The 12,650-nt window shown below is 40.6% G+C and overlaps 1 protein-coding gene across 5 annotated transcripts in view; it reads left to right on the forward strand.

Moving 5' to 3' along the window:
• Positions 1–4,353: 4,353 nt before the first annotated feature.
• LOC109881414 (ligand-dependent corepressor) overlaps positions 4,354–12,650 on the forward strand; it is a 59,411-nt gene continuing 51,114 nt past the window's right edge. For all 5 annotated transcript variants that reach the window (XM_031804714.1, XM_031804715.1, XM_031804717.1 and 2 more), the window contains exon 1: positions 4,354–4,468. In XM_031804714.1, coding sequence (XP_031660574.1) covers positions 4,372–4,468 — 97 coding nt within the window. In that variant the 5' untranslated portion in view covers positions 4,354–4,371. The remainder of the gene's footprint in view (positions 4,469–12,650) is intronic.

Below are 12,650 nucleotides of genomic sequence, written 5' to 3' on the forward strand. Positions count from 1 at the left end.
AATGGCTGTGCAGCAACCTGACAGAGCTTGAGAGAATCTGCAGAGAAGAATGGGAGAAAATCCCCAAATGCAGGTGTGCCAAGCTTGTAGCATCATACCCAAGAAGACTCAAGGCTATAATCGCTGCCTAAGATAATACAACAAAGTACTGAGTAATACTTACTGTATGTAAATGTGATATATGTTTCTTCTTTGTCATTATGGAGTATTAAACAATTGACTCTGTTTTAGAAGAATGCTGAAACCTAACAAATGTGGGAAAGGTCAAGGGGTCAGAATACTTTCTGAATGCACTATATACGTATATTCAAAAGTATGTGGACACCACTTCAAATTTAGTGCAATTGGCTATTTCAGCCACACAAGTCGCTGACAGGTGTATAAAATCGGGAACAACTGAGTGCTGAAGCATGTAGCGCATAAAAATAGTCTGCCATCCATTGCAACAATATTCCAAAATGCCTCTGGAAGCAACGTCAACACAAGAACAGTTAGCCTGGAGCTTCATGAAATGGGTTTCCATGGCTGAGCAGCCGCCCACAAGCCTAAGATCACGATGAACAATTCCAAGCGTCAGGTGGAGTGGAGTAAAGCTTGCTGCTTTTGAATTCTGGAGCAGTGGAAACAAGTTCTCTGGAGTGATGAATCATGCTTCACCATCTGGAAGTCCGATGAACTAATCTGGGTTTGGTGAATGCCTGGAGAATGGTACTTGCCCCAATGCATAGTGCCAACTGTAAAGTTTGGTGGATGAGGAATGATGGTCTGGGGCTGTTTTTCATGGCTTGGGCTAGGCGTTTGTGGCAACAGTTTGGGGAAGGCCCTTGCCTGTGTCAGCATGACAATTCCCGTGCACAAAGCTAGGTCCATATGCGGAAATGGTTTGACAAGATCGGTGTGGAAGAATTTGACTGGCCTTCACAGAGCACTGAAATAAACAACATCGAACACCTTTGGGATGAATTGGAACGTCGACTTCAAGCCAGGCCTAATCGCCCAACATCAGTGCCGACCTAATGCTCTTGGGGCTGAATGGATGCAAGTCCCCCCAGCAATTTTAAAATATCTAGTGGAAAGCCTTCCCAGAGTGTGGAGGCTGTTATAGCAGCAAAGGGGGGACCAACTCCATATTAATGGCCATAATTTTGGAATGAGATTTTCAAAGAGCAGTTGTCCACATACTTATGGTCATGTAGTGTACAAGATAAATATATGCACTTCCGTTCAAAAGTTTGGGGTCACTTAGAAATGTTCTTATTTTGAAAGAAAAGCACATTTTTTGTCCATTAAAATAACGTCACTGGTAGTTTCATTAAATAGTTCCCTCAAAACACCATTCGCAATGTCAACAGTGAAGATGCTGGCCTTCTAGGCAGATTTGAAAAGAAAATGCAGTATCCCAGACTGGCCAATAAAAATAAAAGATTAAGATGGGCAAAAGAACACAGACACTGAACAGAGGAACTCTGCCTAGAAGGCCAGCATCCCGGAGTCGCCTCTTCACTGTTGTTGTTGAGACTGGTGTTTTGTGGGTACTATTTAATGAAGTTGCCAGTTGAAGACTTGTTAGGCATCTGTTTCTCAAACTAGACACGGTAATGTACTTGTCCTCTTAATCAGTTGTGCACCGGGGCCTCCCACTTCTCTTTCTATTCTGGTTAGAGCCTGTTTGCACTGTTCTGTGAAGGGAGTAGCACACAGCGTTGTACGAGATCTTCAGTTTCTTGGCAATTTCTCGCATGGAATAGCCTTAATTTCTCAGAACAAGAATTGACTGATGAGTTTCAGAAGAAAGTTATTTGTTTCAGACCATTTTGAGCCTGTAATCAAACCCACTAATACTGACATTCCAGATACTCAACTAGTCTAAAGAAGGCCAGTTTTATTGCTTCTTTATCAGAACAACAGTTTTCAACTGTGCTAACATAATTGCAAAAGGGTTTTCTAAGGATCAATTAGCCTTTTACAATGATTAACTTGGATTAGCTAACACAACGTGCCATTGGAACACAGGAGTGATGGTTGCTGATAATGGCCTCTGTAGATATTCCATAAAAAATCTGCCATTTCCAGCTATAATAGTAATTTACAACATTAACAATGTCTACACTGTATTTCTGATCAATGTGATGTTATTTTAATGGACAAATCTTTTGCAAAAACAAGGACATTTCTAAGTGACCCCAAACTTTTGAACGGTAGTGTATATTTTTAAGGAACTCAGTCCAGCTTTCAGTTAACTCTTGAAAGTTGTAGTACTAGAATGCCCAAGGTGCAATTTCGAAATTGGGTAGTGCATCATCAGCTATTTAGAACTTGTCAGAAATGTCAGGTAACATTTTTTAGTCTGTTTTTTTTTAGCCCATATGTTGTTGTAGTGTTTGTGTTACTCACACTTTAGACATGGACAAATGTATAGAATTATAGATTTGGCATGGGTCCTGAGATCCTCAAAAGGTTCTACAGCTGCAACATCAAGAGCATCCTGGCCGGTTGCACCACTGCCTGGTACAGCAATTGCTCGGCCTCCGACCGCAAGGCACTTCAGAGGGTAGTGCGTACGGCCCAGTACGTCACTGGGGCACAGCTGCCTGCCATCCAGGACCTCTACACCAGGCGGTGTCAGAGGAAGGCCCTGAAAATTGTCAAAGACACCAGCTATCCCAGTCATAGACTGTTCTCTCTACTATCGCATGGCAAGCGGTGCTGGAGTGCCAAGTCTAGGACAAAAAGGCTTCTCAACAGTTTTTACCCCCAAGCCATAAGACTCCTGAACAGGTAACCAAATGGTTACCCGGACTATTTGCATTGTGTGCCCCCAACCCCTCTTTTACGCTGCTGCTACTCTCTGTTTATCTTATATGCATAGTCACTTTAACTATACATTCATGTACATACTACATCAATTGGCCCGACCAACCAGTGCTCCTGCACATTGGCTAACCGGGCTATCTGCATTGTGTCCCACCACCCGCCAACCCCTCTTTTTACGCTACTGCTACTCTCTGTTCATCATATATGCACAGTCACTTTAACCATATCCACATGTACATACTACCTCAATAAGCCTGACTAACCGGTGTCTGTATACAGCCATGCTACTCTTATTTTCACATGTTTTTTTACTGTTGTTTTATTTCTTTACTTACCTGCACACACACACACACACACACACACACACACACACACACACACACACACACACACACACACACACACACACACACACACACACACACACACACACACACACACATACTTTTTTCTCCGCACTATGGGTTAGAGCCTGTAAGTAAGCATTTCACTGTTGTATTCGGTGCACAGCAAATAAACTTTGATTTGATTTGATTTGAATTGCAAGAAAATTTGCTTCAAAACTGCTAAAATGTCTCTCTGCCAACAAGAGCGGTGTGAACAGTTTGTGCCATGAACAATGCTTTTCCCCATAGATATAGATGTGGTGCGCACGCAGGGTGGGAGGGTGGGGGGCAGAATGTTCCCCAATGCAATAAGGGGGCCCAGAGTGAAACAGTTTGGGAACCGCTGTGTTACAGCACTCTGGCAGACATGGTTCAATGGGGCAGTGAATTAATGCTGCATTTTAAAGGTCCTATTTCAATTACTAGCTCAAATATGTAGAGACACAATATTTTTGAATAATGAATTAGCCTATTTAGCCTAATTGAATAGGCAAAAATGTATAGCAGTCGTTAATTATTTTAATGTTTTAATGGTGTTCTAATTGACAGGCCTTACAATAGTACAGTTATTGCATTTTAAAACATACATTTGTCAACTTGTATTTGTAAAAAAATAAAGAAAGTAAATGCATGTTTTTTCAAAATGAGCAAGGCAGTTAACCCACTACACCCCGGGCCCCGAAGATGTGGTTGTCAATTATGGCAGCCCCCCACACCTTTCTGATTCAGAGGGGTTGGGTTAAATGCGGAAGACACATTTCAGTTGAATGCATTCAGTTGGAGAACCGACTAGGTATCCAAATTTTCATTTATATTCAAGATTTAAAAAAAAAGTATGTTAATATCTGAGGCTTCCGTGCGGTGTAGCGGTCTAAGGCACTACAGACCCTGGTTCGATTCCAGGCGGTATCACAACCGGGTTAGGGTTTGGCCAGGGTAGGCCATCATTGTAAATAGTCATTTTTAACTGACTTGCCTAGTTAAATAAAGGTTAATATATATATTTTTTTAAATAGATGTGAACTTGTAGCGTGCGACAGCGCAAATGAGCTTTGACAGCAGTTTAGTGCGCACTCGGTAGAGCGCCTATTCTTCATTGCGTGCGCGCTCATCTTAATGTTAGCGCTTCCTCTCTGCCAACGCGCGCGTTCCCGAGAGTGCTCGGTAGAAAATGGCGAGTCTGTGCAAGAGGCAGCAATGTACGATCGAGAGGCGAGGCTTTCGGCAGGATCTTGATTCGTGGCGGCATAAACTCATTCATTGTGTAGGTAAGGATGTTCAGAAATGCACGCCGAAGCGACAGGCGGGTTTTCAGGTACCAATTTCTGTTATTGTTCATTTCTTCGCTATTTACGTTGCGCAAATTCGGGCTGTGACCATCAGGGGCAACACAGAGCGACTTTTTGTTTTGTCTTCAACTGTTCTATTTCCTCTCGACAGTCACTGTTGAGCGCAATGTAATATTGTTTACATCGGAATGTAATTACACGGCTCTCTGTATTATACGTTGACTATTTATTAATGCATTTATATCTATCTGTTATCTGTGTATTTGTGGTTTTATCTGTAGTTTATAATTTGTTTAAAGGGCACTGTTAGTTGTAGAGGGAGTGTCAAACCGAGCAGGAATGAATCCTCGACCAATGAGCGCAGATTCCGTTTCATTGAGATGCGCGCTCCCGCGTTATTTTACTGTATTTTGGTTGGGGGAGGGCGATGCTCGGGGGTCAACGAGCTTTCTTCCAAATCAGCTTTCGGTAGCGCGCATTGCTACAATGAGGAAGTAAGGTTCGACCCTCTGATAGGGTGGAATTTGCTACTTGGAAACAAAGCCAGTCAGGCAGCACTTTTTGGCTCTACTAAATTCTTATTTCCTGCATTGTTTGTCAACATTATGTGCATTCTACTCCGCTAGTCTGAAACTGGCTTGCAACACCTCTTGATCAGTGTGTTCTTGCTCCAATAAGTGGGATTAGTTGTTTTGGCATTGAATCAACCTTACCTGTAATTACCTACTAATCTGGGGTGTATTCATTATGCGGATTCTATTGCGAAACGTTTCTTTAACATTAGCAAACGGAAGGAAACTGGGAGAGGCCTGCATTTGTCCAAAATAAACTTGTTTTACTTGTTTGGACTAATGATTACACCTCGGGTTACTATTAGAATTCCCTAAACTTTGTGTGTGTTCTGTGGAAATACCCAGGCCCAATTTCTCAGTGACACTCACCTACTTACAGAAGGAGTTAAACATACTGGCCAAGGAATTGCAACAATTTGTACCTCTACTTGGGAAGTGGGTCAAATGTTTGTTTTTGTTTTGTTTCACTCTGCTGTTCTTGTACAGTGCATTTGGCCAAGCTGGAGTTCAGCATGCACGAAACGGGATAAAATATTTTGAACATAATAACATGTGCAGCTTTTAGTATGTAATGCTTTGGGGGGCAAATGCAGGTAGGTTACCTCTTCTGTTTAAAAAACAACAAAATGTATCCTTGTTTCGTCACATGCTTACTGAAGACCACCCAGATCTCCGTTGTCTACTTAAAGCTTCAATATATAACTGTTTGGGCGACCTGCCTAAATTCATATAAATATTAGTTATAGATCTGTCATTCTCATTCAAATGAAGTTTAAGAAGCGGTTGGTCTGTTTTTATGTGCACTAGTTCTATGCTTCCTGTTAAGTTTAGTTTTTGTGTTTTTTACGTTCTGTACACAACCAAAAATTTTGTATTTTCAGCTGATGGAAAATGTATTTCACAGCAGTTCAGATTGTACAATGATTCTCTACACTGTACTTGCTTGTTTTGTCACACAAACTGAAATTAGGTGACCTGTTCTAATTTTAGCAACCATAAAATGGTGGAGCGATTTCTGTGTAGTGCATCTTTAATGCAGTGAAAAGGAAAGAGGGGGAGGGCGTGAAAGAGAAACCTAAACAAAGGTAAATCTCTCTGTCCATTGCTCCAGGCCAAGTCAGCCCCTATGGTCAGCCTTCCATCCTTGACTCCCCTGCTGCTATGCTACAGTATGGAGGCCTGGGGAGCAGACATCATAACATCCCCTATTATTACCTGAAGTCAAGACAACACAATGTTTTTGGTGGAGGAACAAGAGTAGCACCACCGCCCTGCTCAAACTGAAATTGACATTTTGTTCCTTGTGTGTTTTCATGTGAACACTAAAGTAATGCAGAGGAGAGTGATTGTCCAATAGAACAGCAGAACTATTATCTGTCTCTGTGTCCACCAGCCTCCGTATGCAAAGTGTGTCTTCACTGTACATGAATCCTCTGTCTTGTTTTGGCAATGTTTTGCATTCCAAATGGTTTGGAGTAGCCTAACAAGAACCATGAATGCCAGTGAAACACGGAAGTCCAATACAGATTCTATGGTGGAGAAAAAGTCAATTGGGGGGGGGTTCATACCAATTTCAGATGGGAACTGAACTGACTTATTTTACTGCTGGGAGCGGGGTAACACATTGCTGTGAATTAGGCTAGATGTGTCACTCACTTAGGCTAGTTCAAATCACTCTTCACTGCACCGCCCCAACCCAGAGCTGTAGTGGTCGAGGCAGGTAGCCTAGCTCTAAAATCCCACCAGTATTGGGTTGTAGCCTAGTTCTCTATCTCTGTTAATTTTGAGGGTTCTGGGTAATAGTGCAGTGCTTATTTAGTCTCTCCTTGTCACAGACAGGGTCGAAAGTTTTCCTCAAAGCAACAGTCTCGTAGTACCAACATGTAGCTTTCAGCTGAAGCCATGGCTAGTCCTAATTCTTTAGGATTCCCTTTTGAAGAGGAGTGTATTATGGCTAGGGGCTTCAGGGCTAGGTGGAGAACCCCACCCTGCCTAAATAATAGGGGAAACACTGTGGCGTCTCCAAACAAAGTCATGGCTGGCGGTTAGAAACCTTTAGTGGATGTGCTTCTCTGAGCCTGTTCTGAGAGGTAGACTAGTGTAGCTCCTTCATCCTAATGACACCCTTGGTGTGGCCCGGGCCTGTGTTATTACACAGGGATGTGCTTAGACAAACCGTGCACAGGCTCTACATATTTACATGAGTGAAAATGTGTTCCATTTGACAGTAGATGATAGTTGAAAACACAACGGCTATACGGTTTATCTTTGTCTTTAATACACACTGCTTATATGAGTACTTCATCCATAGTTATTTAGCCAAGTGCAATTGGCAGAATTCTTTCAGAATTCCATTTCTGGAACAGACAAAGCCTTCAGCACACATCCCTGCTAAAGCATGTTCTGATGGAAGGCAGAATCCCCCCCCCCCCTTACCCACCAATCATTCTTATTAGAATAATTCTATTCCAAAGGAAAGGGAATGATGCACTGTTCATCTCTTTACAGGTAGCCTACATTGTATGTTGGGCTGTTTTGTATCATTTAGCACTGGGGGATTCAACCGGGGGACCTCTAGGGATCTGCAAAAATATATTTCCCCCAAAAAGTTACTCACTGGAGTATCTGACCGAGGCTTTGAAAAAGCAAATTTGAATTAGCTATCAGTTTGGCAAGTGCCTCTGGCTGCTGGTAAGCTTTCTTGACTTGAACATTTTTGTTTTTGACAACACATGGCTGACCTTTTGTTTAACTGCTCTGTTCTTAGTGAAAATGTGTTTGGTGTTTTCTAGCTAATAGGCGATGTTAGAATTTACACTTCCTCTTCCAATTTATAATGTGGGGAGTTTCATTATTTTGACCTATCTCCCAAATCGATTCACTGGAAAATTATTCAAATACATTTCATGAAAATAAATACAATTTAAAAAGACTCGGTGTAGGTTGTATGCATATTGGATACAGCCTCATGTCAGCATCGGTTTGGACATGAGGGAGGAGCCAGAAAATGTAGCCAAACTTTGAGGATTTGAGGAGACTTAATTACATAAATATAGGCTAAATGCCAGTCATGTTTGACAAATTATAATAAAGGGTAATTAATTTCCAAATTGATTCTGTCGACATACTCATACATGGCTTGTTTAGGTCAAATGGTTACAAGAAGGACAGTGCCTGTTGCTCGCTGCACATCACCCACCTTGAATCTGAGCAGAGGCGCTCAAGATTTTTGAAATTATTTAACCATTAACTTAATTGTTTAAAACATGGACATTTTGTCATTTTTATGAAGCATGTCTTACCTTGTTTCAAAGTAGCCAAAATACAACCATAAATGTTGAGGAAATTATTTTAGAAATACTTAATGTAACTGAAACCAGCATTTTTCTCATTCTATTGGTTTTCAAACTAATATTATTGCATTGTCCAGCAGCCGAAGGTGTAATCATAGTCATAATTAGTAACCCATGCTAGGTGATGCATCTTTTTCTTAATTTCTAATGGATATGCGGGGCACTTTTTGAGAACCGTCTTTTCACACTTTATTGCATTATGGAACATTTGCATTAACAGGCATTTGCGCATTGTTGAGCTTATAATATGAAGAAATCCAACGTTATCAACATTTGAAGGTAAGTGGGACAGTCCCAGAACTGACCCAGTCTGTTTTGAACCGGAGACAAAATAAAAGTGATCTTCCCAGGGACGAAGAGACAACGGAAAACACTCATTTTGAGCCCTGGAGGGAATTACTTTAGTATTTGGTTGTAATTGTAATGTTGCAATATTTTATAGGCTAGGAAGGATGGCCAACCATCCTCCAGGAGAACCTTAAAGGGGCAGTGGTGTATTTTGAGACAGGCTTTTATTTTGTAAAGTGGTTCCTTGCATCAGCCAACAATGATGTCCATATCTTTAAAAAACATTTTTGTATATACACACAAGTGAGTTGAGCATTTGTCAAAGAATCTGACCTACTTGTCTAAAGGACAAGTGGCCCCCCCAAAAAAGAAGTCAAGCCTTGATGTGAAAGCTATTTTCTAATGTACGTTGTTGGTCGCCGGTTTACCAGGGAGGGGTCCCTGGGCAAAAAATGGTTGAAGACCCCTTTTATTTAGCACATCTATGTTTGGAATTAAATTAATGATTTTTTTTCCTAGCATAGATTAAACCATGTCTTCTAATTGGTAGACTACTAATCTTGATTTGGTGCATAGCCTCATTGTAACGACCGTAGGCTATGCCATAGGTCAGGTAGTCTTTTTACAGAGAGATGCACCAAAACACCAACATACTTTATCACGTGGCCTTTTAATTGGTTTTACATAGAGACGTACATATGTGCATAGGCTTTAGTGTCTGTAGGTTATTTTAAGAGCAGCATTACACTATTGGACTGTTAGGTCACATTAGGTTTAGGATGGATTAGTTGAGCGTGTATTTGTTTCCCCTCCCAGAATGCTGTAACCCTTGCCATTTTCAATACGGTTACTGACGCATTGATTAGGTAAGGTAACGACGCAATAGGTAACGACGCATTGATTTGGACACCTATTGTTCCATCTCTACAGGACAGCACCCTATAAGATATGTTGAATGTCCTGTAGAATTTGGCTGACCCCATTTTAATGGTCAATGGTTTGGTCGACAGATTTCTTTAGTCAAGCAATCACACATTTATTTTTCTTTGGTGCACAAGACCCCTGTCTGATTGGCGCTGGTCTTAGTGGTGTAATCCATTGTAGAGGCCACGGGGATGGCACAGTCCACTGTAGGACTTGATACTTAAATTGTATATGATTATATTATGTAAGAATAATGCTGCAACAGTAATAAATCATTATTTTATAACATGCGCTTTCTCCCACTTTGGATTCTGGTCGCTGTCCGCGGTTCTGAAATAGTCTTCAGTACGCTGTGGAATTTACACCTTTCCATATGTTGCTATGTGCATAATAGCAAAGTTAAGCAGCATATTGGGATTGAGAACAATGCGGCGGAGACAGCAGAAACGGCCCTTACCTTAGCCTAATTCTCTAACAAAATTGACGAGAGCGGAAACCCCAACTTAATTGGGTCTAATCAATAGCCTAACTGTTAAATGTGCCTGGCTTTATAAATCATATATATATATATATATATATCTCTCTGCAGAAAAAAGACATCCTGCTTCTGTTGCCTGTTTGTTTTAATAGCCTACTGATTTTGTGTAATCTAACAGCACCTGTTTGTCACAAATAAAATGCACACAACTCTCGCTCCTATATCCTTTTTCTTGGTCTCGTTTTGATTAAAATTATGATCATCACTATAAGAATAAGTAATGTCATTAGTAGGCTAAGTATAGAAACCTTGTGTAACCACCATCGAGCTGTAGGACTAAGAGCACATCCTGTTTAGTCTTAATACCCTAACTTAGGCCTATATTTCTATATTGAGATATATTTCTACATTGATTTCATTCATTCATGCTGTCAATTTTCACCTCGAATAGAAGTAGAGTGACCTTTGTCAGAGGTTGCTTGTTGTGAACGCTGAGGGAACTTTATGCACTTGGCCAGAGGATTCTACATCTTTGTTGCATTTTTCACATGATTTGGCTCAATATTTGCAAATATAGACATCTTTTCCTTCTACATTAGCTGCAGTGAAATGTCTCCACACATCAGATAGTGCCCATGCCATATTCCTGTAAATATTAGAAAATAATTAGAAAAAAACAGCCCAAATACAATTCCATATACAGATAAATAGTTAAGCAGTTAGATTGAACAACTCCTTTGTAAGAAGTTTTTGAAATTAAACATGTATGGAAACGAGTGAATTAACACCTCAGTTAGCAGGCTCAAGCAAGCTGAAACCCATATGGTAGAAAAAACTAACTAGCAGAAATTGTTAGAAATTATTTTAACACACTTAGGCTGCTATTTACTAGTTAATCATGAATGTCATATATTCACCCCACCCAGTATTGTAATCAAAACTTACCATAAAGCATGTAGTCCTTGTCTCAAACAGTGTAGTAGTGTGGGCTAAATAGCATCTCATTAGTGTGCAAGATCTTGAGAATCAGCTGTACATGTGATGGAATAATGCACTCTGCATGCAGAGGGTTGCAATTCCATTGAATTCCACTAGAATTGCCTTACGTGTATCCCACAAAAAAAGTTCACTGTTATAAGCTAACTTTTTTGATGAATTTAAGCAATATTCCTGGGCTTAACTTCCCATGGAAAATTTCCTGAAAAAAATCAGGAAATTTACAGAAATGTTTACGACCCTTTGCAACCCTAGTCTTAATTATTTTATCAAATAGTGTGCTTAAAGCATCAGACAAGCTCAGTGCATATGTAGTGGATTTTATTCAAATACATAGGGTGTGTTTGTCTGTATATAGAAAAATACTGTCAACCAATTTTGTTGTCTGACATCCCTAATAAATATGAATGTTTAGGCTAATACATGTGTATTAGCTACACGATTAGGCTGTTTTCGGGTCAGAGAAATATAGCATAGGCTAGCCCTGTGTACTTGGCTATAGTCTGCTCTGATTCTGATGCATTAAGCCTTGCTCTAGCATTTCCTTTGTGCTGTGCAGTGGAGGCTCCTCAGAGGAAGGCGAGGGCCATCCTCCTCAGTGAATTTCTTAATTAAATTAGTAAAACATTTAAAAAAGGGATCCTTTTTAAATTAAAAAATATACTAAATATAATCACGTCACCAAATAACTGATTAAAACACACTTTTGCAAAGAAGCTCTACAGTAGCCTCAACAGCACTCTGTAGGGCATCACCGTGGTGTTGTCGGAGGACAGCTAGCATCCGTCCTCCTCTGGTGTACATTGACTTCAAAACAAAACATAGAAGGCTCATGTTTCTCACCCCCTTCCATAGACTTGCACAGTAATTATGACAACTTCCAGAGGATGTCCTCCAGCCTCTTGCAGGATGGACTGACATGTTGTCCACCCAATTAAAGGATCAGGTAATTAATCTAGTACTGAAAGCATAAACTACAGCTAGCTAACTAGCTAGCACTGTAGTGCACAACACGGTGAGTAGTTGACTCAAAGAGAGAGAGAAACAATCATTTTGACCAAATTCATTTCTTCCAAAATGAAGAAGCAAGAGAATTTGTATTTCTTTCAGTTTCATTTACTTAGCTAGAAAATGCAGCTAGCTAGTTTAGCCTATTTAAACACCCTGCTCAAACACAGATTGCTATGTTAGCTTGCTGGCCATGACTTTCCAACACGGCACTGGAACTCTTCCAAGTCAAGGGAAGCTTTTGTTATTACTAATTTATTGCCACCAGGCCCGTCAGTGTAACTTCTTACTGACTGTACACTAACGTTACTGCATGATTGTAGCGGGTTTACTTAAGCAATAAGGCCTGAGGAGTTGAAATATATGTCCAATATACAACGGCTGATGTTATGCGCCACGCCGAGTGCCTTGATACAAACCTTGGCCGTGGTATATTCGCCATATACCACAAACCCCAAAGGTGCCTTATTGATGTTATAAACTGGTTACCAACGTAAATAGAGCAGTAAAACAAAATGTTTTGTCATACCTGTGGTATACCG

The sequence above is a fragment of the Oncorhynchus kisutch genome, linkage group LG25, assembly GCF_002021735.2.
Source record: "Oncorhynchus kisutch isolate 150728-3 linkage group LG25, Okis_V2, whole genome shotgun sequence".
In the NCBI taxonomy this organism is placed as follows: Eukaryota; Metazoa; Chordata; class Actinopteri; order Salmoniformes; family Salmonidae; genus Oncorhynchus; species Oncorhynchus kisutch.